General features: G+C 46.5%; 3 protein-coding genes, 1 long non-coding RNA gene and 2 other non-coding genes across 9 annotated transcripts; all 6 read right to left on the bottom strand.

Annotated features, from left to right (window-relative positions):
• Window positions 1-1,288: 1,288 nt before the first annotated feature.
• On the bottom strand, window positions 1,289-4,529 carry LOC120656470 (two-component response regulator-like PRR1). Its single transcript, XM_039934566.1, has 6 exons — window positions 3,843-4,529; window positions 3,464-3,625; window positions 3,243-3,376; window positions 2,952-3,119; window positions 2,669-2,750; window positions 1,289-2,555 (listed from the first exon to the last, which is right to left on the bottom strand). Exons 1-6 carry the CDS (start codon window positions 4,012-4,014, stop codon window positions 1,705-1,707), a joined length of 1,569 nt encoding a protein of 522 aa, XP_039790500.1. The 5' UTR covers window positions 4,015-4,529; the 3' UTR covers window positions 1,289-1,704.
• A 1,724-nt stretch (window positions 4,530-6,253) lies between these two features.
• LOC120656472 (glutaredoxin-C4, chloroplastic-like) lies at window positions 6,254-11,439 on the bottom strand. Of its 2 annotated transcripts, none has more exons than XM_039934568.1 (4): window positions 11,269-11,439; window positions 7,432-7,520; window positions 6,685-6,783; window positions 6,254-6,542 (listed from the first exon to the last, which is right to left on the bottom strand). In XM_039934568.1, exons 1-4 carry the CDS (start codon window positions 11,322-11,324, stop codon window positions 6,448-6,450), a joined length of 339 nt encoding a protein of 112 aa, XP_039790502.1. In that variant the 5' UTR covers window positions 11,325-11,439; the 3' UTR covers window positions 6,254-6,447. The 2 variants fall into 2 exon arrangements, with proteins under 2 accessions (XP_039790502.1, XP_039790503.1); XM_039934569.1 differs by having other exon boundaries at window positions 6,295-6,542; window positions 6,685-6,759.
• Window positions 11,440-16,274: 4,835 nt separating this feature from the next.
• LOC120654151 lies at window positions 16,275-17,844 on the bottom strand. Its single transcript, XR_005667006.1, has 3 exons — window positions 16,866-17,844; window positions 16,694-16,794; window positions 16,275-16,600 (listed from the first exon to the last, which is right to left on the bottom strand). It is a non-coding gene; the product is annotated as an uncharacterized LOC120654151 (long non-coding RNA).
• An 833-nt stretch (window positions 17,845-18,677) lies between these two features.
• Window positions 18,678-18,816, bottom strand: LOC120657899. The gene has a single exon (XR_005668430.1). It is a non-coding gene; the product is annotated as a small nucleolar RNA snoR136 (small nucleolar RNA).
• A 74-nt stretch (window positions 18,817-18,890) lies between these two features.
• On the bottom strand, window positions 18,891-18,976 carry LOC120657903. The gene has a single exon (XR_005668433.1). It is a non-coding gene; the product is annotated as a small nucleolar RNA SNORD25 (small nucleolar RNA).
• Window positions 18,977-19,890: 914 nt separating this feature from the next.
• LOC120656468 (39S ribosomal protein L41-A, mitochondrial-like) lies at window positions 19,891-22,337 on the bottom strand. Of its 3 annotated transcripts, none has more exons than XM_039934564.1 (4): window positions 22,013-22,337; window positions 21,743-21,929; window positions 20,709-20,773; window positions 19,891-20,174 (listed from the first exon to the last, which is right to left on the bottom strand). In XM_039934564.1, the coding sequence occupies exons 2-4, from the start codon at window positions 21,888-21,890 to the stop codon at window positions 20,085-20,087; spliced, it is 303 nt and encodes a 100-aa protein (XP_039790498.1). In that variant the 5' UTR covers window positions 21,891-21,929; window positions 22,013-22,337; the 3' UTR covers window positions 19,891-20,084. The 3 variants fall into 3 exon arrangements, with proteins under 3 accessions (XP_039790498.1, XP_039790499.1, XP_039790496.1); XM_039934565.1 differs by having other exon boundaries at window positions 21,743-21,932; window positions 22,013-22,110; XM_039934562.1 differs by having other exon boundaries at window positions 21,743-22,104.
• Window positions 22,338-22,382: the final 45 nt, after the last annotated feature.

Raw genomic sequence — 22,382 nt, 5'->3', positions numbered from 1 at the left:
CAAATTCCTTGCAACATGACTTCACCTGTACAACCTAGAATCCTGACCAGTCATGAATGTCCTTAACATAAGCACTGTTTGCCAGATTAGAGCCTCATTGTGTTACTATTGGACTAAATAGACTTTAGAGAATTAAACACTGATTAGAGCTTCATTATGTGTAATGTGCAGAACTGAAACATGTGGAATTAGTTCCTTTTCATGGTTTCATTTGTGGTTTTGATCTATAATTCTAGTGTCTCATCATGAATTACTGAGAAATCTTTACTTGCGGTGCAGCTCGCTTCTCACCAGATGACAAGTACTCTCGCCAGCGGTACCTGTTGAAGAAGAGATTTGGACTGCTGCCAACCCAGAAGCCAGCTCCGAAGTACTGAAATTTCAACTGTCCAACCATATGGATGTTCAGGAGTAAATCATATGTTTCGATGCTCGTTGGTTGGAATGTAGATTAGCAATCTGAGAAAAGAAATCAAACACTACTAGGTGCTGCCATGGTATTTCTCAGCACAATCAGACGCTACGTAATGCTATGCTATTGACAGATCGTGCTTCCCAATGTTAAGTTAGGGGGTGTTTAGTTCGCGAAAAAAATTGTTTTTGGTACTGTAGCACATTTCGTAGTTATTTGACAATTAATATCCAATTATTAACTAATTAGGCTTAAAAATTCATCTCGTAAGAATCAGTTAAACTATATAATTAGTTGTTTTTTCAACTACATTTAATGTTTCATCATGCATGTATCTAAAGATTCGATGTGACGGTACTGTAGGAAAAAGTTTGGAAACTAAACACCCCCTTACTATTTCGGTCCTGACTTTTGCTTAGCTGCTGCGGTACACATGGTCGAGACTGTTATGGTAACCTGTATTTCCTGGGGCAGCTTCTCTTGGCCGTTAAAACGTTCCCAGCCCAGTTCACGTCTTCCCCGGTGGTGGGTGATTTTAGGTCATATGGTCCTATAAAAATATAACTTTGGAATTCAAACTTTTAAATCATATAGAACTTAAATCAACGATGTGCAACTCATTTTGGTCATACTGAGCGCAACGATTAATCCTGCTATCCGTTTCGTGCAAGAAAATGCCCTAAGTCTGCTGAACTTTCGTGTAATACTATGAACTGTGAACACTTTACATTATTGTAAAAAACACTTTACATTATTGTAAAAAACACTTTACGTTTATCAACGTGGTTTCCGCCTCTTCAGAAATAGATCCTACGTCTCAGACCAGATTGTGCAAGAGCAGAGAGGGACCGTGGAAGACAGGCTTAACCAGGAACATAAGGAAAAACGTTATCACTGCGATTTCACCAAAATGCACATGGACCAGGAAACCCAAAATGTGGAAATCAACTGATAACATGCAGAATGTATGACAATAGCCCTGTCTACCTCAAAAGGCCGAAATCAGTCTGCAATGGATAATATTGATCTACACTGGTATGTGTCACTAACTAGCATAACTACAACTAAACTTCATGTCTTCATAAAGATGATTTCTCCAAAATGTCCAGAGTAACAATGGTGGTATTGCCACATGTAACATGTTTCTTGGGGACAAAAAGGGTATACTGTGAGAACGAAAGGGTGCATTGCCTTACCCAGAAGAAGAATGTATTTGCCTAGGCCCACTGAGTTGTATCAAAGTAAGCAGTAATCATCTGCACTCTTATCTTTTCACATGGGAAATCTTTCCACTACTCTGGAGAAGAAACCATCTCTACCTCCCTGGACGATGGATCGTCATCTTCATCTTCAGAGATATCATCTCCAGTGCTGATAATATCGGTATTGCCTGCCTGCCTAACAAACTGTCCTCGTACCCTTGGCCTTGTTTCAGCAAGTTTCTTCCGATTCACATACCTCACTTTCTTGTCAAAACAGCGCTCTTTCCTTTTCTGCCTAAATTTAGCAAGTGCTGCGGCCCTCCTTTCAGAGCGACTGCATGTTTCCTCAGGCACTGGTGTGCTTGACCCTGATGACCACATATTTTGTGTCGGTAAATGATTTGAGTGCATAATCATACCACCGGGATTAAACTGAAACGATGGCATCATAGGTACACCATAGCATTGGGGATAAGCATTGTACTGGGGGATCATCGTTGGTTGTGTATGTCCTTGAGCATTGTTTACGTTCGCTGGAAAATTTTGCACCGAAGAAAGTGCTATGCTGTGCTCCACCATCCCTGGATAATAAAATGGGTAATGGTACATAGGTGGAGTTCCTGAAGTACCATTTTGGCCATCATTGCTTCGCTCCATATGTAGGTTAGATGATGAAAAGCATACCATAGGGTACTGTACAGGCATCTCATAAGCTTCTTTATCCCGGATATTTACATCAGTACCGGTGTCACTTCTGTCAGTTGCGCTAGAGCAATTACCCTGGTTATCAAAAGATTCTAACCGACTGCCACCTCTTTGTAATTCACTATCAAATGAGCTGGTGACTGGGGTGCTTGACTTAACATATGCTAGAAATGCAGACGATTCGCCAACCCTCAGATTAGTTTTTATAGGGCGTGAAAACATTCTTCCTGGTGACGCTGGCAATTAAAAGAATCAAACAGAAAACAGGTTGAGAAGTTGAACTGATTAACAAATGAAAAGGTAGATCAATTATCACAGGAAATAGACAGGTCAGAATGAAATATCTTACATGCTTGATCTGCATCTACAACAGAACCTGGCACACCCTCCGTTTTGCCTCTTAGTTCGGTCTCAGCAGCAGAAGGATTAGACTGGAACATGGCAAGAAATGGAACAGAGCTTAAACTAGTATCGATGCATACAAATTAGCATGTCATCATCATACAGATTACAGCATACAAGGAAAAACAGGTACATCTTTGTGAGTTTGTGGCAACATCAAAGCACCAAAATGGAAATATACTAAAACAGCAAAATGAATATCTGAACTGCAACGAACTCCCTAAAGTTACCTCGTATTCACGTTGATTTGAGGTGCCAGTCTCTTGATTCATGTTTTCTTTTGGCCTATCATCTGTCTCATCTGAGAGGAGGGTGGTGCTATTTGTATTGGCATCACTAGGTTCTGAGAGCACCAACTCGAAGTTGTCATTGAAGAAGTTTTTCTCGGGCAAACCAAGCTGCCAATACCAGCACTCAATTTAAAGAACAATTCATACAGGTACAGCAACGTACACAAGCATCTCAGCTTAGAGCATGCTTTTAACACAGACGCTAAGGTGAATCAGCATAGTGCCCTTTACCATCCGTCTCCGCCGCCACACATGGGTCCAAAGGTTCAGCAGCTCATTGGTGCGCAATGGCTTCACCAGGTACTCGGCTGCCCCAAGCCGCAAGCACTTGACAACAACCGAGACCTCATCTCTGTTGGACATCACTGCATAATTCCATCAACAGGATGATGATCACTACAAGCACGTCACTGGAATCGGTAGAAGACACAGAGAACAGTACGGCAGCTTACTGATGATGGGGATGTGGCGCAGGTCCTTGTTCCTAGCAATGTACTTGAGCATCTTGAAGCACTTTGTGACCGGGAGATCGACCTCAGCCAGGATGATGTCGATCTCGCTGCCCTCGTAGTTGAGAATATTGATCACCTGCCGCGGAGACTTTGCGCAAGTTACTGAAACAAAAAAAGTTCACCAGCACCAGCACAACTGTAAGCACACATGACGCATAACAGAATAACAGATTCAATCATTAGAAGTGAACATATCAGTAGCGTAGTACAACTAATGATTAAGCCCACAGCGAGAAGCAAAACACAATCCTAATCCGGGAAATCCCAAGGATTAGTAGACATACTAAGTAGGGAACGGGGGTGAAAAAGTTTGACTAACCTTGGTACGAGCAGTTGCAGAGGAGCCGCAGCACCTCCCGCGAGCTGGTGGCGTCGCCGTCGCAGAGCAGAATCCTGACCTTGCTCCGGTCCACGAACTGCTGCCCTCCCCCCACCGCCACCCCGGCGCCGCCGCTGCCGCCAACGCGATCCCCCTCGCCGCCGCCCACCATACCCAAACCGCACCAATCACGCCCGCCTCGACCAAGCGACACCAAACTGGAGCGTCCGATTCAGCAGCGGCCGGAGCCGGAGACGCAGGCGCGGGACGACGCCGTCGCTGGATCTGCGGGCGCCTCCTCCTCCATCCCCGCGGCCGGCAGCACCGTCCCCCCTCGCGAGCTACCACCAGTCCACCACCGCACACGCGCCGCGGCCGCGACGGCAGGACGGGCAGTAGTACAATCAGCAGCGGCTGGGGTCACCACCGGCGGCGGCGCGCTCCTCGGCCCGTCGCGGTCGCCCCCCACTCATTACCCGCGCCTAATCTATCCCGCGGGCGGCGGCGGCGATGGCGTCCGCTCCCCCGCCTGCCGCGCTGGATGGAGGGCAGGAGGATATTTTCGTCGCCCTTTTCTCGCTTTCCCCGGTGAGTGCGGTGGGGGCACGCAGCCGCAGGAGGAGGAGCGGCCTGTCTGAGCACAAGAGGATCGAGGCGAGACGAGAAGCGGAGCCGAACGGCGCCGCCGCGGAGTAAAATAGGAAACGAGGCGACGGCTGGGCGCGCTCGGGCGGCGGGCCGCGCGATCTCGACCGCCCGCGGCCGCGCGAGCAGGTGCCGTCCGGGGCCCAGCCGCAGCCGGGGCTGGCAGCTGGCTGACTGGGCGAAAATATCTAGCTCTGGCTCCCCCGTCAGACGCTTCGCTTTTTGGCTACGTGTCGCTGGGGGGGCCGCCCCGGAAATATCTTAGCCCGCCGCGTCGGCCCCGGACTGGTGGAGCCACGCTTCCGGTCGCTGGACCGTGGGTGTGGCGTCATGGGGACAGAGCTGGCCAGCTGGGCCAGGCGGGCGGGCCGAAACGAGAGGTAGAGGTGGACCGCGGGTGGTGGTGGGGCCGCGCGTAGGTGTGTTAAAGTGTCCAATATTTTGAATTAGAAAATCTAAAGATCGGATTTTAAAAAAATCAGACTCTAATTTTATATAATTTTGAGCTAAAAAAATTTTAAGGTCTTGTTGGGCTGTGAAGAGACCACCAGGGTCATGGCCCATTACCACCCCTAGGCGCGCGTGCCACGTACTCGTGCTCATCGCTCCTCCCACGGATGCGGCTTCTGTGTCCCTATATGTCTCCGTTTCTCCGTTTATGTCCCCCACTATTAATTTTTTTATTAGACCGTGAATGAAAACGTTAGAGGGCCCAGCTCTTAAAGATGAGCCAATCAGTGACCTCCACGTGTGCGGAGACAGGGATGAAAACACAGGAGAAAAAGGAAGCTGCAGCCCCCTCCCACCCCCCGCGCGGGCGGCCACGGTGGCCGGCTCCCCGCCCCTTGTTCCGGATCACGGCGCGGCCGGGGCGGGGATGCCCGGTTGTGTGATCTCTTTCTTTCTTCGCACCCGGAGGACCATCGGGGGAGAGTGACCGCCGGTGGTGGCGGCGGCAGCGGAGGATCGTGCCATGGCCCATGTGGGGGCCCCGGCTCCGCTCTTTTCGCTGGCCTCTATCGTCGTCCACGGCTGTCATCGTGCGCGTGTTCCGGCCTTTTGCTCGGTTTGACGATTCAAAAGTAGCTCCGGCAGCGAAATCAGCCCATGGGCCATCGTGTCGACTCTCGCGTCCGATCAAACGTACTCCCTTAGTCCCAAAATAAACGCAATTCTTTGACTTTTAGAAACTATGTTTGACTGCTCGTCTTATTCAAATTTTTTATGTAAATTGTTAGACAAATAAAATATTATTAAAATATTATTAGTGATTTAATAAGTCATAACAAAAGTGATAATATTTGTAAAAAAGGTTGAATAAGACAAGCGGTCAAATATAGTTTCTGAAAGTCAAAAAATTGTGTTTATTTTGGGACGGATGGAGTAGCTGTAAATTCCTCGTGAGCAATCATCATGAAACCTGACCAGCGTTGCATTTTTTTTATTTTTTATTTTTTGAGAGGCAGTGGGGTTTGAGCATGCGACTCTGGTTTTTTTTAAAAAAAAACATGGCCCTCAGTGACCTTCTCACTGAAAATCTTAAACCTGAAGGTTTCATATTTCAATTTAGGGGCCTAGGGGGGCACTCTACTTGGCTCTCGTGGGTCTCTTTCGCTCTCTTTGACATGGTAATAGCGACCTCTGAACTTACCATTTGAGATCATGACTGAATGAGATGTTGCAGATCTCACGCGGACACACCACGGTAATTTGTGTTGACACAAAACACACGACACACTTTCCTGATAGGTACCGAGTCGTACACATTCAACTACCTGGACAGATGATTTATTGGTGTCTGAAGATGTAAGGAGAGGCTTGATAGCCACCCAAAGCTACAGTTACAGTCAACATCAAGAGGTAATTCAGGTCGATGAAACACCTCATTTATCTTTATTTTACAACAACCACATTAGTAGCACAACACTTGCATGTAACCACCAAACGAGCAGAATGCTGTCTACAGAGACGGAGTTGCAGTGCCGGGGGCACTAACTGCTCCAGCCTCTGTCAGCAGAGGCACCAGCTTCCCACCGTTGTGCATTGCCATGGTCGCTGTTCAGAAGGTGGTAATGCCAGATTTAGAACAAAATTCAGATGCAAATGAGCAAGTCATTCAGGCTAAAACGCAGGGCACTGATAAAGGGTGGAAAACAGTAAGGCAGCAGCAACAGAACTTCAGAGGGAAACGACTCACCATCACAGCCACCGATACGCTCTCCTTTAACGAAGACATTTGGAACAGTCCTCTGCCCAGTCCATTCAGCGAGAGCTGATTGCAAATCAGATCCATCACCTTCACAAACGTGATGAAAACAAATAGTTCAGCAAAGGATTTTCAAAGAATGCATAAATTATGTCATCTACGGAGTACTTGAGACATGTTAAAATCGCTCATGTAATGTGCACTGTGCGAAACAGACACACGATGTCCATTGGCGTTAAATGATATAAGTGTCCTTCATTCAAGGAGCATTTTTTTTACAGTGTGCTATTATGATAAATGAATCTGATAAAAGGTACTACTCGAATGTTAGAGAGATGACTTTTCAAACATGGTTTGCAGAAGTGCTGAAGTAAAGGTCTAATTTGATTGTCCTAATGATTATATGCTCATCAATTTCCAGCCACTTTCAGCACAGTTTGATCAAAGTTAGTTTTTGCAGTGAATGATATAACAAGATTCAGATAACATATAAAATATTTGTAGCTCTTGTTTAACCTTTAAGCAACAAGATATTTCAATTGGTAGGTGAGCTGATAAGTCTACAGTTGGTGTCTAGAACCTTCTTTAATTACTCCACTTTCTTGACCATTAAGATTTAAGAATCAGACTGTTGCTTGGAAATTGCAGTAGAGATATCTGGATTAAAATTTTAAAACATTCATCTGCCTAATTGAAAACTATACAAAATAGAAGTTACACTAAAATCAATCCACTCACTTTCCACATCCAATTCAACAGCCTTGTAATTCGCCCCCAGTTGTGCTAGCAGTTGCTTTACTCGGGTGCAGAAAGGACAATAAGTTTTGCTGTGGTCATCCAAATTGAAATAGCAGGTGAGGTCAAAATAAGTCTTCATGAAGAAAGAAGTAAATATATCAAACTTTATTTAACTATTGAGACTTGAGAGTAAAAAACAGATCGTTTGGATATTTATTTGTGGATAGTAAAATGAGTGATCATATCTCAGTCTCTTTAGAGCATCTTCAGCAGATTATTCATCTCTCGTACTCTACATATTTTTTCTCTCCATAACCAAATACTTATGCATTTTTGGTAAGTAATCAGTGTTGTAGCAAATTACTTAAAAGATAGGATAGAAGAAAAAATTACCTTATATTTAAGTTAGAGGGAGGTGTGTTTTGATATTGGGAACATAATTGATAACCTGCTGGAGCACATTCTATTACCAAAATGATTTTTTTATATTACGGAGATGGATCATAATCTTAGTCGTAACTTGTGATTTCCATGAAAGAACACAACACAGCATGTGCAGCAGCAAACCGTTAAATTAGTAAATTACTGGTAAAAATAATGGATGGAAAGAGTGGATCCTAGGAAGAAAACATTGGTCCGTCCCTCTCTAATTCCAACCATTTCTAACGGTATGATAGGAAGTGGGCGTTTCGATACGAAATCATCGACATTTGCGAAGTGGGAGCGGGAGAATGGAGATAGCCTTTATGTAGTTTCAGGCCAGTCGTTGGCAGAAAAGCAGGAAACTAATGCGGCCGAGACAAAGGAATAAACGATTTGGCAAGGGATATGGTGTAACACCCAGGAAAAAAACCGCGGACGGTCCGCTAGGGATCGGCGGACGGTCCGCCCCGGCCACGCCCAGATATTTATCTCGATGGACGTGGGACCCGCCTGTCATTCCTCCTCTTCTTCCTCACTTCGTCCAGAGCCGAGCGGAGCTCGAGCGCTCGCGCCGTCGTCGCCCCCTTCCGTCGATCTCCCTCCTCCGGCCACCACACTTTGATTCCTCGCGCAAGAACCTTCCCCGGCACCTCCTCCACCTTCCCCGACCCCCAGACCGGCTTCTTACGGCCGGAATCACCCCCGCCACCGCCCGTCACCATTGGAGGTGCTTGAAGCTTTGCTCCACCGTCGATCCGCTTCTCCGGTCATCCTCCGCCCGAACCGATCGCGGGAATAGATTCGTGGTGAGTTCCTTGTGCTCCCTGGTCTTTTTCCCCTTTCGTGGTGTGTTGCCGGCGCCGGTGAACGGTCGCCGCCGCACTTGCTGTCGCCCTGTGGCGCGGTGTCAAAAGTTATGTATCGCGGACGGTCCGCCTCGGAAGTGCGGACGGTCCGCCGGTCAGATTAGATTTCGTCCAGAGACGATGTTGTCTCTGGTGGTTTAGCAGAACTAAACTGCGGACGGTCCGCTATTGGAGAGCGGACGGTCCGCCGTTGAAACTTGAAATTTGTCCAGAGACGATGTTGTCTCTGGTGGGGTTCGCAGGATTGAGCTGCGGACGGTCCGCTATTGGAGAGCGGACAGTCCGCCGTAGAGTCTAGGATTTTGTCCAGAGACGTTGTCGTCTCTGGTGGTTGGGCAGAGTGAACTGCGGACGGTCCGCCAAGGGGGGCCGGACGGTCCGCCGTTAGGATTAGAAATTCGACCAGAGACGTCGTTGTCTCTGGTGGATTGGCGTAGGTGTGTGGCGGACAGTCCGCTACTGAGGCGCGGACAGTCCGCCAGCCAGTCTAGAAATTCATCCAGAGACGTTGTAGGTTCTGGCGAGTTGGCTGAGGTGTACTGCGGTCAGTCCGCTACTGGATCGCGGACCGTCTGCCGTATAGTCGTAAGTTTATCCAGAGACGTGGGTAGGTCTGGTAGGTCGGCAAGTTTGAGTTGAGGACAGTCCGCTGCTGCATAGCGGACAGTCCGCCAACTAGTTCATTTTTTAGTATGGTTCTTTTATAAGTAGGGGATTTTAGCTGCACTAATTTGTGTCATATGCATGTGCATTAATCAGCATTTCATATATAATCATGCATATGCATTATTGCACCTCATTTAGGTGCGCTACAGGTACACGTGTGGACGTGAAGCACGCGGTGTTGGAGTCGACCCACAAGACGGTGTTCGACGGATATCGCCAGAAGATGGATGGACCCGCTGAAGCAACCAAAGACCCGGTCCAAGGTCGGAAGGGCCCAAGGCCGGAAATAATATTAGCACTGACTTAGTGTTACCCGCAGGCAAGCCCCGGTGCACATCCTATTAATTTAAATTATGACACCTAGATATGTATTTATTACTTGTGCATTATGTTTAGGAGTTGTTTGAAACCCTAGTTGCATGAACCCTAGGTGTCCTTGAGTTGTACAAGTATGTATAGGACGATAGAAATGCTATGCTAGATAGGGTTCGATAGAAGTCGAGTAATTCTTGGTTACTCGCGAGATATAGGATAGTTTTATGTTTCTAGATATGAGTTACTAATTATGGATGAAAGTCTTGAAATGAAAGAAAGAATAGAATCTGAGACCGGGCGGGAGAAGTGTAGTTCCGCCTGTGTCGGTTAAGAACCGAGCCATTGTTGGCCCTGCTGATCATGTTTGAAATGTACTAACCGCATGCCGGGAGTAGGAGGTAGTCGAAACCGGTAAGCCGAGTACTGCCTTGCTTCGGAAGTACAGAACTTCTACCCACCCCTTAGGGCGAGTCGAGTGGCCGCGGAGAATCGGGATGCATGAGTTTACTTTTGGTGGTCTCTCGTAGGGCTCGGCTGACTATATGCAGGTGAGGCGGTTCTGTAGTTCGAGACAGTGAGGGGAAAAGTTGGTGCGCGTGGTCCGACGGGGCATACGCGTGCCGTGTTGGTTAGGTCCATCTTGCAAGGTTAAATCGAATCGATTCGCCGTCAGTCGCTCTCGGATGTGAGCACCTTGGTCACTGAGTCGCAGCGTAGTGTTGTGATGAAATAATGGTTATACCTATGTTGATGAGCATATGATTTAGTATTTATTGCTCCACTATGTTTGCTCTAGATTTGGTTATGCAAATATTAGACTATGTTAATTTATATAGAACTTGGGCTAAAATAAGGAAAGTGAGGAATTATTTTAGTCGCTGTTTTCTGCAAGATAACCACCAGCAAAAAGCCTTGCATATCTAGATATGTGGGCTAAGTTATACCCACTGGTCGGGTAAGTCTTGCTGAGTATTAGTTGCTCAGGGTTTGTTGTTTACCCTATTTCAGGTTTAGGAGCTAACTAGGTGTCATATCAGTGGGCTCGATGTGGCGCATTTTCTTCACATTTCGGTAGTTCTCGATTTATTTAATTTGTTTTATCTATTCTCTAGTAAAAATGCTCTGTATGTTAGATTCTTTTCCGCTACTATCTTTTCATTTGTAAATTTTAAATTTTAAGCTGTTTTGTAAAAGTCTTCATATAATTTGCTAATTTTGTAAGATTGTATCATGCTGGTACCTTCTGCGCTCGCTTTCGTGCGAGACTTCTAGTGTGTTTCGATCGGCCTGTGGGTTGGAAACAGCCTGTCAAATTACACTTAATTAAGCTAATACGCCAACTGATGGCGGTTATACTTAATTAAGCATTTTAACTCGACGGGTCTATCACATATGGTGTCCAGAGTTTCTTCAATTCCCACCCTCGCTCAATTCATGTCCACCTCGCTTCGCTATATGTTCCAGGCAAATTTGCAAGGGAGTAAAGAAAGCAAATAGCACCGCTGGATGGCTACACACCACCTATGTTTTTTCTCTCGTTCTTTAAGGATAAGTTGCTGGGAAAGACCTGAAGACGACGACGGGGGAGGAGGCGACGATCTCCTTGGCCTTCTCTAGCGCCATGGGCGGCTTGCTAGTCCCTCCCGGTCCCGGGCTCGTTGCTGGACGGGCGAGGTCGCGAGGAGGAAGACGTTGCGCTTGCGCCTGTGAATTTCAGAGAACTGGAAGGTGATGTACTGATGTCCCGTCCGGTTTATATACCACCGAGCGGTGCAGATTTGTCGTGGGGACCGGACGAATACAAGAGATTTTCTTTGTGCGCCGCCGCCACCCGCGTCACCGGCCTCGCCGTGCACGCTAAAACAGCAGCGTACCCACGCACGAGATGACGGTGCGCGTGCGCCGGTCAGTCGGTCGCAGGTGACCAGACCATCTGTGGGCGGCTGAGGCCGCCTCCAACCGTGCGATCGAAATCGTATGCTTATGTGGAGGGAAGAGATAATAATAAAGAAAGAGAAATCTCCCTCGGCGTCCTTCGGATCTTGCTGTCTCCGGTAAATGCGCTCTCTGGTGGCCATGGTAAGGGTATGTTTAGATCATTTTTTGGTAAAAGTTTTTTTTGAAGAAAATAGATTTGTAAATTATGGATTTGTTAGGCTCATTAGATTCATCTCGCGATTAACCCATCCGTGCAAAACGTTTTGTAAATAGATTTTATTTAATATTTCATGCATGTGTCCAAACATTCGATGTGATGTTTTTTTTGTAAAATTTTGAGTTAATTGGATTGATACCATTACAATTTGTTAAAATTGGAGATATACTAGTACAACTTTTCATATTGAAGATGTACAACTTTTCATATTGAAGATATGCTACTATAATACAGTATATATTTTCTCACTTTGAACCCGTACATAGTGTATAGAAGTTATATTTTCACCTATGAACTTATTTGCCCCTCACCCTGTCACATCAATGTCTATGTCTTCCGTACGTCGCTCGCCGCCGCGCTGCCCTTGCGCCAGGGCACCGCCGCGCGGCCCTCGCGCCATGATACCGCCGCCCTACCCTCGCGCCAGGATACCGCGGCCGCACAACCGCGCGGCCCTCGCGCCATGAACCGCGGCCGCACCGCCGCCCAACGCCGCGCAGTTCCCGGGATTCTGGGCGCCCTCCAACCCGGGCCCACACACCCTGCTTACGTGGCAGCCAGACGTGGTGCAGCGGCGCCGGGAACTGTCACCTCCCGGCAAGGCAAGCAAGTAGCCCAGCTCTGACCAGGCGCAGACGTGAACAGCAGCATGTGCTGAACAGGATGCTACACAGGTCCTCCCATGCGAATGTAATTAGGACCGTGTTTAGATACCGTAAAGTTAAAACACAAATTTTTTGTAAATTATTTGTATGGTCTACTAAATGTAGTCGAAAAATAAATCGCATTATAAAAATGGTCTGTAAATCGCGAGATCAATCTAATGAGCCTAATTAGAACGTGATTAGACATTAAATTGCTACAATAATGCTATAGTAAATATGCTCCAATGATGGATTAATTAGGCTCGTTAGATTTGTCTCGTAGTTTACAGACGAGATCTGTAATTAGTTTTGTGATTAGTCTATATTTAATACTTCAAATATAGAAATTTTTCTGACAAAAACACAAAAACGCAAAATGTAAAGTGATCTAAACACACCCTAGATCGCCATCAGAAGTGTGCAGAATCAGGCTTTGTTTAGATCACTTTGCATTTTTGGAAGAAAATCTTTTAATATTTGAAGTATTAAATGTAGACTAATCACAAAACTAATTACAGATCTCGTCTGTAAACTACGGGATGAATTTAATGAGTCTAATTAATTCATCATTAGAGCATGTTTACTGTAGAATTACTGTAGTAATTTAGTGTCTAATCACGTTCTAATTAGGCTCATTAGATTCGTCTCGTGATTTACAGTCCATTTGTGTAATACGATTTATTTTTCGACTAAATTTAGTACATCATGCAAGCGATTTACAAAAATTTTACATTTTGTGTTTTGGTATCTAAACAGGGCCTCAGTTCCTTTCTTGAAAAAACAACAGATTCAAATCAACTTTGCTAGCCCAAACAAATAAACAAACATTCAAATGCTGGAAGATTTAGGGCGTGTTTAGCTCACTTTGCATTTTACGTTTTTGCGAGGGAATCTTCAACATTTGAAGTACTAAATGTAGACTAATCGCAAAACTAATTACAGATCTCGTCTGTAAACTACGAGACGAATCTAATAAGCCTAATTAATCCATCATTAGAGTATATTTACTGTAGCAATTTAGTGTCTAATCACGTCCTAATTAGGCTCATTAAATTCGTCTTGCGATTTACAGTCCATTTGTGTAATGCGATTTATTTTTCGACTACGTTTAGTACACCATACAAGTAGTTTACAAAAATTTTGTGTTTTCTTTTACAACATTTAAACACGGCCTTAGGCATGGAGGCCGCCCAGCTCTGACCAGGCATCGACCAGGCATCGAAGAAACAAAGAAACAGATTCAGGCCGTGTTTAGTTCCCTGCTGTGTAAACGCAAAAAAAAATTGCGACGGAATTTTGCTAATTTGAAGTACTAAATGAAGTTTATTTACAAAACTTTTTGCACAGTTGTGTTGTAAATCGTGAGACGAATCTAATGATGCTAATTAATCTATGATTAATCAATAATTAGCAGATGGTTACTGTAGCATCACTGTTGCAAATTAAGGATTAAGTAGGCTCATTAGATTCGTATCGCAATTTACAGCCCATCTATGCAAAAAGTTTTGTAAATAGACTTCATTTAGTACTTCAAATTAGCAAAATTCCTTCGCAAAATTTTGCGTTTTGCGTTTAAGGGGTGGGAACTAAACTGGGCCTCAAACAAAGAAGCAGCCCAGCTCTGACCAGGCATCGAGGCCGCGGTCTGCACCGTGCGGCAGGTGGGCGCGGCCCTCTCCGACGACCGATTCCGGCGGTGCCCTGGTGTGAGTTCCTGAGCGACGGTGCGGCCGCAGTTCACTGGCGCGAGGGCCGCGCGGCGGTGCGGCCGCGGTATCTTGGCACGAGAGCAGGGCGGCGGTAAGACGGCGGTGGCCGGGCGCGAGGGCCGCGCAGCGGTGCGGCGGCAGCGCCCTGGCGCAAGGGCAGCGCAGCGGCGAGCGACGTACGGAAGACATGGAGATTGATCTGACATGGTGAGGGACAAATAGGTCCATACGTGAAAATATAAAACTGTGTGCGAGCCCAAAGTGAAGAAAGATGTATTATAATAAAATATCTGCAATATGAAAACTTGTAGTAGTATATCTCCAACTTTAACAAATTGTACTGGTACCAATCTAATTAACTCTAAAATTTTGGGATCTAAACAAACCCTAAGGGCAGCCGCAGCGTTGGGTGCAAACGAGGCGCTTGCAAGTGAGAGAAAAAAAGATTCTAGTGCTATACGTTGTAGAGCCGGTGCTAATAGAGGACCTCCAGGCACCTGTTGCTTCTGCCGGCACCCGGAGCAAGAGGAGAGAGAGTGTCAGGTGCCCACCTAAATCACCCAGGCGCATGAGATGGGAAAAGGAAGGGAGAGAATCTCTGTGGGACCCATGTTAGTACTAGCTACTGGTGCATAACATTAGAGCAATTTATGCCATGCCTCAAGTTGTTGATGTGTCGTTGGTAAATTTTTAACGGAGCATACACTGAAGTTGCCCTAAATGTGTCATACGCTAGCGGGGAAACCAGCTCTAGCGCAGCAAGATTCATGTGCTTTTCGTCCCTCACCGATATCGTCGCCCGCTGGAAGAGGCCTGATTGAACACATGGGCAGAGCAGGGCAGCAGGTTACTTCTGCCATCGGAAGTCAAAAAAATACTATAGTACCAGCACATTTTTGACACGGAATTCCGCTCGGCATGCGTTCGATTTTCAGTCATACGGCGACTTGAGGCTATCTCCAACAAGGATTGCCATTTAGGTTGGCGTATCCAAAATGGCAACGTTTGGTCACTGTAGCAGATGGCAAACGAGTCCAACAACATTGCCAAACCCGATAGTCATTTTGCGTCGGTGGAGAGAGGATAGCAAAATTGTCTTCTCCATCGTGGGGAGGCATTCCACCACCGACGCAACGGTCATTCCCCCCTCCCCACATCGAGAGAAGCCCCCGCCGCGCCAGATCTCGCCACCTCGGGTGCGACTCGCTCCCGAAAGGTCACCGCCGGCGACGACACAGGCACCATCTTCGGCGACTCCGCAGTCTCAAGGTTCGTCCTCTTCTTCCTCTTGACATGGTTGCGTTTTGGATCTGGGTTTGGACAGCATGGGAAGGTTCCCTTCGCCGGATCTTACGAGCGGTGCCCCATCCCTGGCCGATTCCGGCGCCTTGGCCCCGGCGTGACGCGTCCGCTTGGCCATGGCTTGACGGGGCCTCTTCGCCCGGCCGTGGCGGAGCTGCCCCACCCCGTCATGCCGCAGCCGGCTTTCCCCCGCCTTGGCGCGTCCGCCTTGGCCCCGCCGTGACGCGGCCCCCTTAGCCCTCCTGTGCGGCGGCTGCCCAACCCCGCCTTGCCGCAGATGCCTTGTCCCCACGTTGCCGCGGCGTCCTTGCCCCAGCGAGCAGCGGCTGACCGTGATATCCTGTTGTTAATTTGCGTCCAATTTATTTGTGTTTCATTGCCGCAGCGAATAGTGAGTTCATTGCGGTTAGTGCGTCTACGATTGTGGGCCTTTGCAGATGACGGATACGGAGGCAGTTCTGGACTCGGCCATTGCCACCATGCAAGGCACCGGCAACCAGATCCTGGCCGTCTGCAAGGAAAAGCTCCACTTTGGGAAGACGTTGAATGTCATGGAGGTCAAGGAACTGCGTGAAATCCTTGAAGTAATAGCTGAAGCGTTGGATCAGGATTCACTGTTGTGCCAGGAGGCCGCCGATAACGCCAAGAAGGAGGTGGAGTCTGACGATGGTGACACTTCATCGACAATGCGAAGAAATAGGGATTTACGCATCCGAAATTTACAGGTGGTAGTAGGCCAACAATATATCAGATGTAAAATTTGGGGCAAAATGATTACATGCATGACTGAAGAAAATAAAGACTCATCAACTAGTTACCTTCGCCGAAACAAACCATCGCCATACAAGGGTGGGTCGTTGAAGTAATTTCCCATGATTTGCTCGTTTATCTCATCCCTTTTTCGCTTCTTGACCTGATGCCCGGGTACAGATCCTCCCCACCGCCGTTTACTACCAAAATCCATGCATGCTACAATGGTAGTGGCATGCAAGTCTTCCTCTTTTCGACGTCTTGCTGCAACCGTTCCGCACATCGCCATTTTTATGTACCTCCAAGCCATGACAACACAGCACCACGGAGGTCCAGGCCCTTCACGGACAACAATAAAACTCCCAGTTATCAAAATGCAGCTAAAATCTTTGGTTCACTGAATGTAGGCAACAATGCACGCTTTCAGTTTACCTTGCAATTTCACGGCGTCCTCAGCATCAGGCCGCCAGAAGACCGTATGTCACCGGCGTACGACCCTGCAGGGCCGCCTCCTGTTTGCCGCCGGTACCACCCTGCAGGCACCGGAACCACCGTGTAGGTGCCAGATCTGGAAGAGGATCGATGGGAGGGCAAGAGTATGTACCTTGGGTTGCCGGATCTGGGACGAGCGCGACGATGGCCACTGGCTTCCCGGCGGCGGCGGGAGCCAACGACTCCTCCTTTGGGACCCCGCTTTTGCCAACCTTGTTGGAGACACGGTAGAAATGCCTACGGTTGCCAGTTTGCCTACGGTGCATTTGCCAACCCCAAATGGCAACCCTTGTTGGAGACAGCCTGAGATGAAGAAGATGAGACCCCAACGTTTGGGCCAGATGTGGCGAAAGGAAGAAGCCAGAAGTAGAACCCATCAATTTGCCATTTGGCCCATCAGTTTCAAGAAGTCCGCATTGAACTCCACAATTGGGCCAGTCCAAGATTGTGCCAGGGTCAGCGGGTTGCATTGCTACCGTTGGAAGGAAGCATTGTTATGTAACCACTACCTATTCTACTACGATAATATGGTTTTATTTAACAAAACAAGTTTTATCTGCTAAAAAACAAGAAAATTATAAAAATAGGACTCGAAACAATACGCTTCGCAAATTTGCCATTCCAAACATCGTTTTCATAAAAATGGGACTCCAAACATTAAGCACTTGATTATATTGCCATTTGAGGTATTTTCCTCTTTTCTTTTTTTCTTTTCATATATTTGGGAGACTGAAATGACTTTTTTACCCTTCCTCACTTGTGCATGGATTTAGAAGCCTAGCTTTCACGGCAGTCGCCGCCACCGCCATCGCCGGGCAACCACTGCCGCCCCTGACTAGCACCACCACTACCGCCCTGCCTTGGCTGGTTGGCCCGCCGCCGCCCCTGGCTGGCAGGCAGGCTGCTGCCACTGTCGTGGGCGTGGGCGTGCAGCAGGCCGCCGCCCCTGGCACACAGGCAAGTAGGCTGCTGCCGCTGCCATGGGAATGCAGCAGGCGTGGACAGTAAAAGGTGTAAGGCCAAAACACAAAAATTTTGTAAATCATTTGCATGATATACCAAATGTAGTCGAAAAATAAATCGCAGTATATAAATGGATCATAAATCACGAGACGAATCTAATGAATCTAATTATGACGTGATTAGACACTAAATTGATATAGTAATACTACATTAAACATGCTCTAATGATGGATTAGTTAGGTTCGTTAGATTCATCTCGTAGTTTACAGACGAGATTTGTAATTAGTTTTGTAATTAGTATACATTTAATACTTCAAATATTAAAAATTCCCTGACAAAAATATAAAAACGCAAAATACAAAATGATAACACACCCTAAAAAACTTATGGGGACACTCTAGCGCGGGCAAGACAGCGCCGCCCTCGGCTGTGGCTAAGAGAGTGGCGTCCGGAGTGGCAAGGAGAGCGGCGTCCGGCGGCGGGGCATTAGGTCGAACTCACGAGCGCAACGAACCGAATCGGAACGATGGGAGTAGATCGATCACAGTAGGATCGATCAGAATAGATACGTAATCCATGTATAAGGGCAAAAGAGACATTTCATACTCCAAATATATGCAAAAGAAAAAGACAAATGATAAAAATACATCAAATGGCAGTATAATCAAGTAGCTCGCGTTTGGAGTTTTATTTTTACGAAGACAATATTTGGAGTGCAAATTTGCGAAGCACATTGTTTAAGTCTCATTTTTACAATTTTCTCCTAAAAAACAGAGGCAAATTGGTTTCCATGTTTGATTGCTGCTGTGTCCAGATAGCACATGTTGCTCCGTGCGGTTGTAATTCCTTGCTAATGATATGTTTGCAAATTTCGTTTGGCCAGCCGCAATTAAAATTCAGATCTGTCGACTGAATTGCAAACTCAAGTCCGGATCTCAGTTCTAGGTTCAAATAGTTCAAAAACTGTAGTTCCTCGACGTCCAATCGCATCACAAAGTTACGCGCCGGATAGCGAGAGGAACAAATCCTTTTGCTTCACATTCTTGGAACTGCCCGCGAACCATACGGGCTCACAGGCACACGAATTCAAGAGAAGCCAGACACAACAATAACAAACACCACGATCTGGTGGTACACCAAAACACTACCAAACTACGAGATGGATGATTGCAGAAACAACTCAGTCCCTTAGATGTTCTTTGACCATGCGATCATCTCCGCAGGAATCATTACAGGTCTGTAGGACTCATCACCGTTGCCAGCAAGAACAAACGAAAAGGTACCCAAAAACAAATCGCATGTTGATTGATGATGGGATGCGGCGGTGATTCATGTATGTAAGAGTCGCGGTGCGCCCTCGGCGCCGGAAAGATCCGAGGGCACAAGAGGAAGGCGAGCTCGGGATACAACAGGTTGATGTTGCTTCAAGGGAACGAGTCTACTGGGAACCGATCGGTACGAGACCGGTCATCCCAGCGACCAGATGACGAAGCACTTGAGAACCGCAAGTTCGAAAGGAAATCAAAACAAAACGAGAGAAACTTAACAGAGTGAAAAATCCACGACTAATCTAATCCGGGAGCGCCCGATAGAGGACGATGGCTGCGGCGGCGGCGATGTTAACCGGGTGTCGAGGGGAGGGCAGTTTATAGCCGCCGTCGTGGGTGTTTGCCCGGCGGTTTGTGGGTTCGCGTCTCAAACCCTAACGGGCTGAAGGATAGGTTAGTGGGCTTCGGGTTCGGCCTGTGGGCCTCCTACGCAAATTTGGTGTTCTTTCTTTGCGTTCAGATTTTCTTCCGGATTTCTTTCAAAAAAGATTTTCTTCCGGAAACGCGAACTACTGAAGCGAGAATTCTGACACGATAAACAGAGAAAGTGCACGCAGCATATATGTATATATATACGAGCCTTAGCCCTCAGAAATCATGCTTCAACCCTCAACGGTTGTCATGTAGTATAGCTTCGATCTTTACTCACTACGTTCGGCAGACTGGAGCTGGAGGCTGGAGCTGGAATGGTGTGAGAGAAAAATACTATTGGGCTGGCTGAAGCTGGTGGCTGAAGTGGTGTGAGAGGAAAACACTGTTCGGCTGGAGCTGGAGCTAGCTGCCGAACGGAGTGACTTCGGAAATGAAAATCAAAATAAAAAACGAACATGGTGTATGGGGTACATGTACATGCGAAGACCAGAAAACCTCGACACGATTTATGCTGCGGCAGCAAGTTTGCCATTACAAGAAAGCTATCTGAACAGTGAACATGACTACATGTAGCTAGGCTGCTGATGCTACAGAGCTCGAAACATCGGCACTATGCTGGACTGTGCTTATGTAAAACGCAAAGCATTCACTAAAGCAACTGCATAAGATCAGCTCTTGTTTTCGGTAGATTCAGCTGTAGTGGTGGAAGTCGTGGACGCCGTGAGGTCCCTGGCGCATTGTGACACATATGGCTTCAGCTGCAGTAATTTACATTGCAAATTTGTTAGTCATAAGTGAGTAGGTGAAGGAAATGGTTACCACTTCTCTTGGTAAAATGACACTTGACACCAGAAGTGCTAGGCTGCTATGCTCTGACTTTGCAACAATGGTTGAGTCACTTTTTCAATGGTACTTTACTACTCTATTACTATATTTCTGAACATCAAGTAACTGTATCTCACATTCTCAATGAATTAAGGCCTGGAAGGCGTCTCCATCATACTTAACTGATTAACATCAAGCATCAATAAACTAAAATTTAGAATCTCCGTTTTGTGCTTGTGCTGATCTTTTTGTTTGTTTCTTTAGTTTTCTACTACTTTCTTATTTTCATACATCAAAAGTTTTCCACATACATCGAACCACCTCCATGTTTATTAGTTCCACTTCCACAAAATTTCATCATGTAATGAGTGGAGTGAAGAGGACAATTTGACACTTGATATCTAGCCAGAACCTGCTCTTAAGTCTATGATATGTGAACCCAACAATAAGACTTTTCTACCCATTACCTTGAAATCAGTCAAATCAGGGACTACAAATCTTGGCAACTTTTCATCAACAATCACATATCCCCCTGGGAAAGTACATGAACCTTTTTAACAAATGTCCAAAAATATACAAAACTAAAAATTTTAATCTCATGAAAGAGATAGGAAGGAGAGGACCAATCAACCTTTACTTGTGGAGGAAGAATGGACTCAGAAAAACGTAATTTTAACAATAAAGAAAAGAACTTTGTTCCCTCCACCCCTTTTAATAAGATTATATCTATAATTCGCTTGATGAAAACACAGTTTCAGCTGACATCAATATGTAGTTTTAAGCCTTAAAATTTAGTGCGTAGCTATGTCAGCTAACAAGCATCCATGACTCAAACCTTAAAGTTCCTTACGGTGCAAGCTGCATGATTTTGTAGCTCAGAAAGAACATGTATGCATAAATTGTTGATGTTCTATTTCTCAGTATGGTACATCGCAAAATTCATAATATGAAGTTGTTGAATTTTACACCACATTACTAGCTATTCTTTATGTCGTCTTTCAATCAGTACATATTATTAAAGATGTATGTGTTCACTAGCATTATTTTCTACAATATAGGGCGCTGCAAGCAAAACCTGATAAATTCACAGTAAAATTTTCATCTGAGTATACCAAAGGAGTTGACCACTTACCCAAGCTTGTATTTTAAGGTAAATGCATATAGTGTTCACTACTCATAAAATCCCATGGTCTCCTAAGTAAGGAACATTTTGTTAGTTGCTAGCCAAAACTGCACTTTCTCACTTGGAAACGGTTGACTGAGAACAAAACTCCTTTCAAAGATATGCAGTGATGAAAACCTCCAAACGGAGTAAGCACTTTGGAGTTTAGAATCAGTCACCATTTCCAAGTTTCATCCACGGTTAGTTTAGTTCCTACTTCCTAATCATAAAAAACTGGCATTCCACTGCGGCAATCATTTACATTTCGTATAGAGATTCAGAGCGAGGGCGACCAGGAACTGGAAAAGCTAGACCCCAACCGATTGGTTGTGCTGTTACCTTTGCGGGTGTGGAACCCCGTGGGCTTGCAGTTCTTGCCCTTGTAGTAATCCCGGGGCGCCCGTTTGGAGGAGAGGATGTCGAGCGAAGAAATCCGCTTCCGCCGCATCGCCCGCCCGAGTGAACTCACAATGAGCCCCAGCGGCATCCTTCAGCGCTGCCTGTGCCAGCCAACTGCCTTTTTTTCCTGCTGGTTTGGACCAAAAATGAAATGAGCACCGAAAGGCGGAAATCCCGGTCTTCGGAGGCGAGGGTGGCGCCGGAGCGTACGGGATGAACGATAGAGGGGGATCGGAGGCGGAGGCGGAGGCGGAGGCGAAGGCCTGACTGCCGGAGGCCGCGGCGGTGCGGCGTTGGTTTTTTTTTTTGAGAAACCGGGTGGAATTGATTTATTGATATAGAAGTTTACAAGCAACTCTTACAAAGACAACCCTGATGATAACACAATTACATCCAAGTCCTTGTAAGACTTTCCCGGTCATCTTCGACGCCGGCCACCGGAGCCGCCGCTCGACGCACCATCCCTGGAAAAGAGAAACGCCAGAGCTGCTCCTTGAAGCCGATTCCCAGCTTGACGAAGGAACTTCAACACACAATTTTAGCGCTCCAACAGTTGGCGCACCAAAGAAGCCGATGCACA

The sequence above is a fragment of the Panicum virgatum genome, chromosome 1N (assembly GCF_016808335.1).
Source record: "Panicum virgatum strain AP13 chromosome 1N, P.virgatum_v5, whole genome shotgun sequence".
NCBI classification, from domain to species: domain Eukaryota; kingdom Viridiplantae; phylum Streptophyta; class Magnoliopsida; order Poales; family Poaceae; genus Panicum; species Panicum virgatum.
This window is presented reverse-complemented; position numbering and strand designations above follow the sequence as displayed.

Coding starts and splice junctions, on each gene's coding strand:
- LOC120656468 (XM_039934564.1), bottom strand. CDS start 21,890: ATGCCGCTGGGGCTCATTGTGAGTTCACTCGGGCGGGCGATGCGGCGG. Junction 20,774..21,742: donor GGGGTTCCACACCCGCAAAG/GTAACAGCACAA, acceptor GTACTTTCCCAG/GGGGATATGTGATTGTTGAT. Junction 20,175..20,708: donor CTGATTTGACTGATTTCAAG/GTAATGGGTAGA, acceptor AAATTACTGCAG/CTGAAGCCATATGTGTCACA.
- LOC120656472 (XM_039934568.1), bottom strand. CDS start 11,324: ATGGCGCTAGAGAAGGCCAAGGAGATCGTCGCCTCCTCCCCCGTCGTC. Junction 6,784..7,431: donor TGTTGAATTGGATGTGGAAA/GTGAGTGGATTG, acceptor ACGTTTGTGAAG/GTGATGGATCTGATTTGCAA. Junction 6,543..6,684: donor GCGTATCGGTGGCTGTGATG/GTGAGTCGTTTC, acceptor CCTTCTGAACAG/CGACCATGGCAATGCACAAC.
- LOC120656470 (XM_039934566.1), bottom strand. CDS start 4,014: ATGGTGGGCGGCGGCGAGGGGGATCGCGTTGGCGGCAGCGGCGGCGCC. Junction 3,626..3,842: donor CTGCAACTGCTCGTACCAAG/GTTAGTCAAACT, acceptor TTTTTGTTTCAG/TAACTTGCGCAAAGTCTCCG. Junction 3,120..3,242: donor TGTGGCGGCGGAGACGGATG/GTAAAGGGCACT, acceptor TGGTATTGGCAG/CTTGGTTTGCCCGAGAAAAA.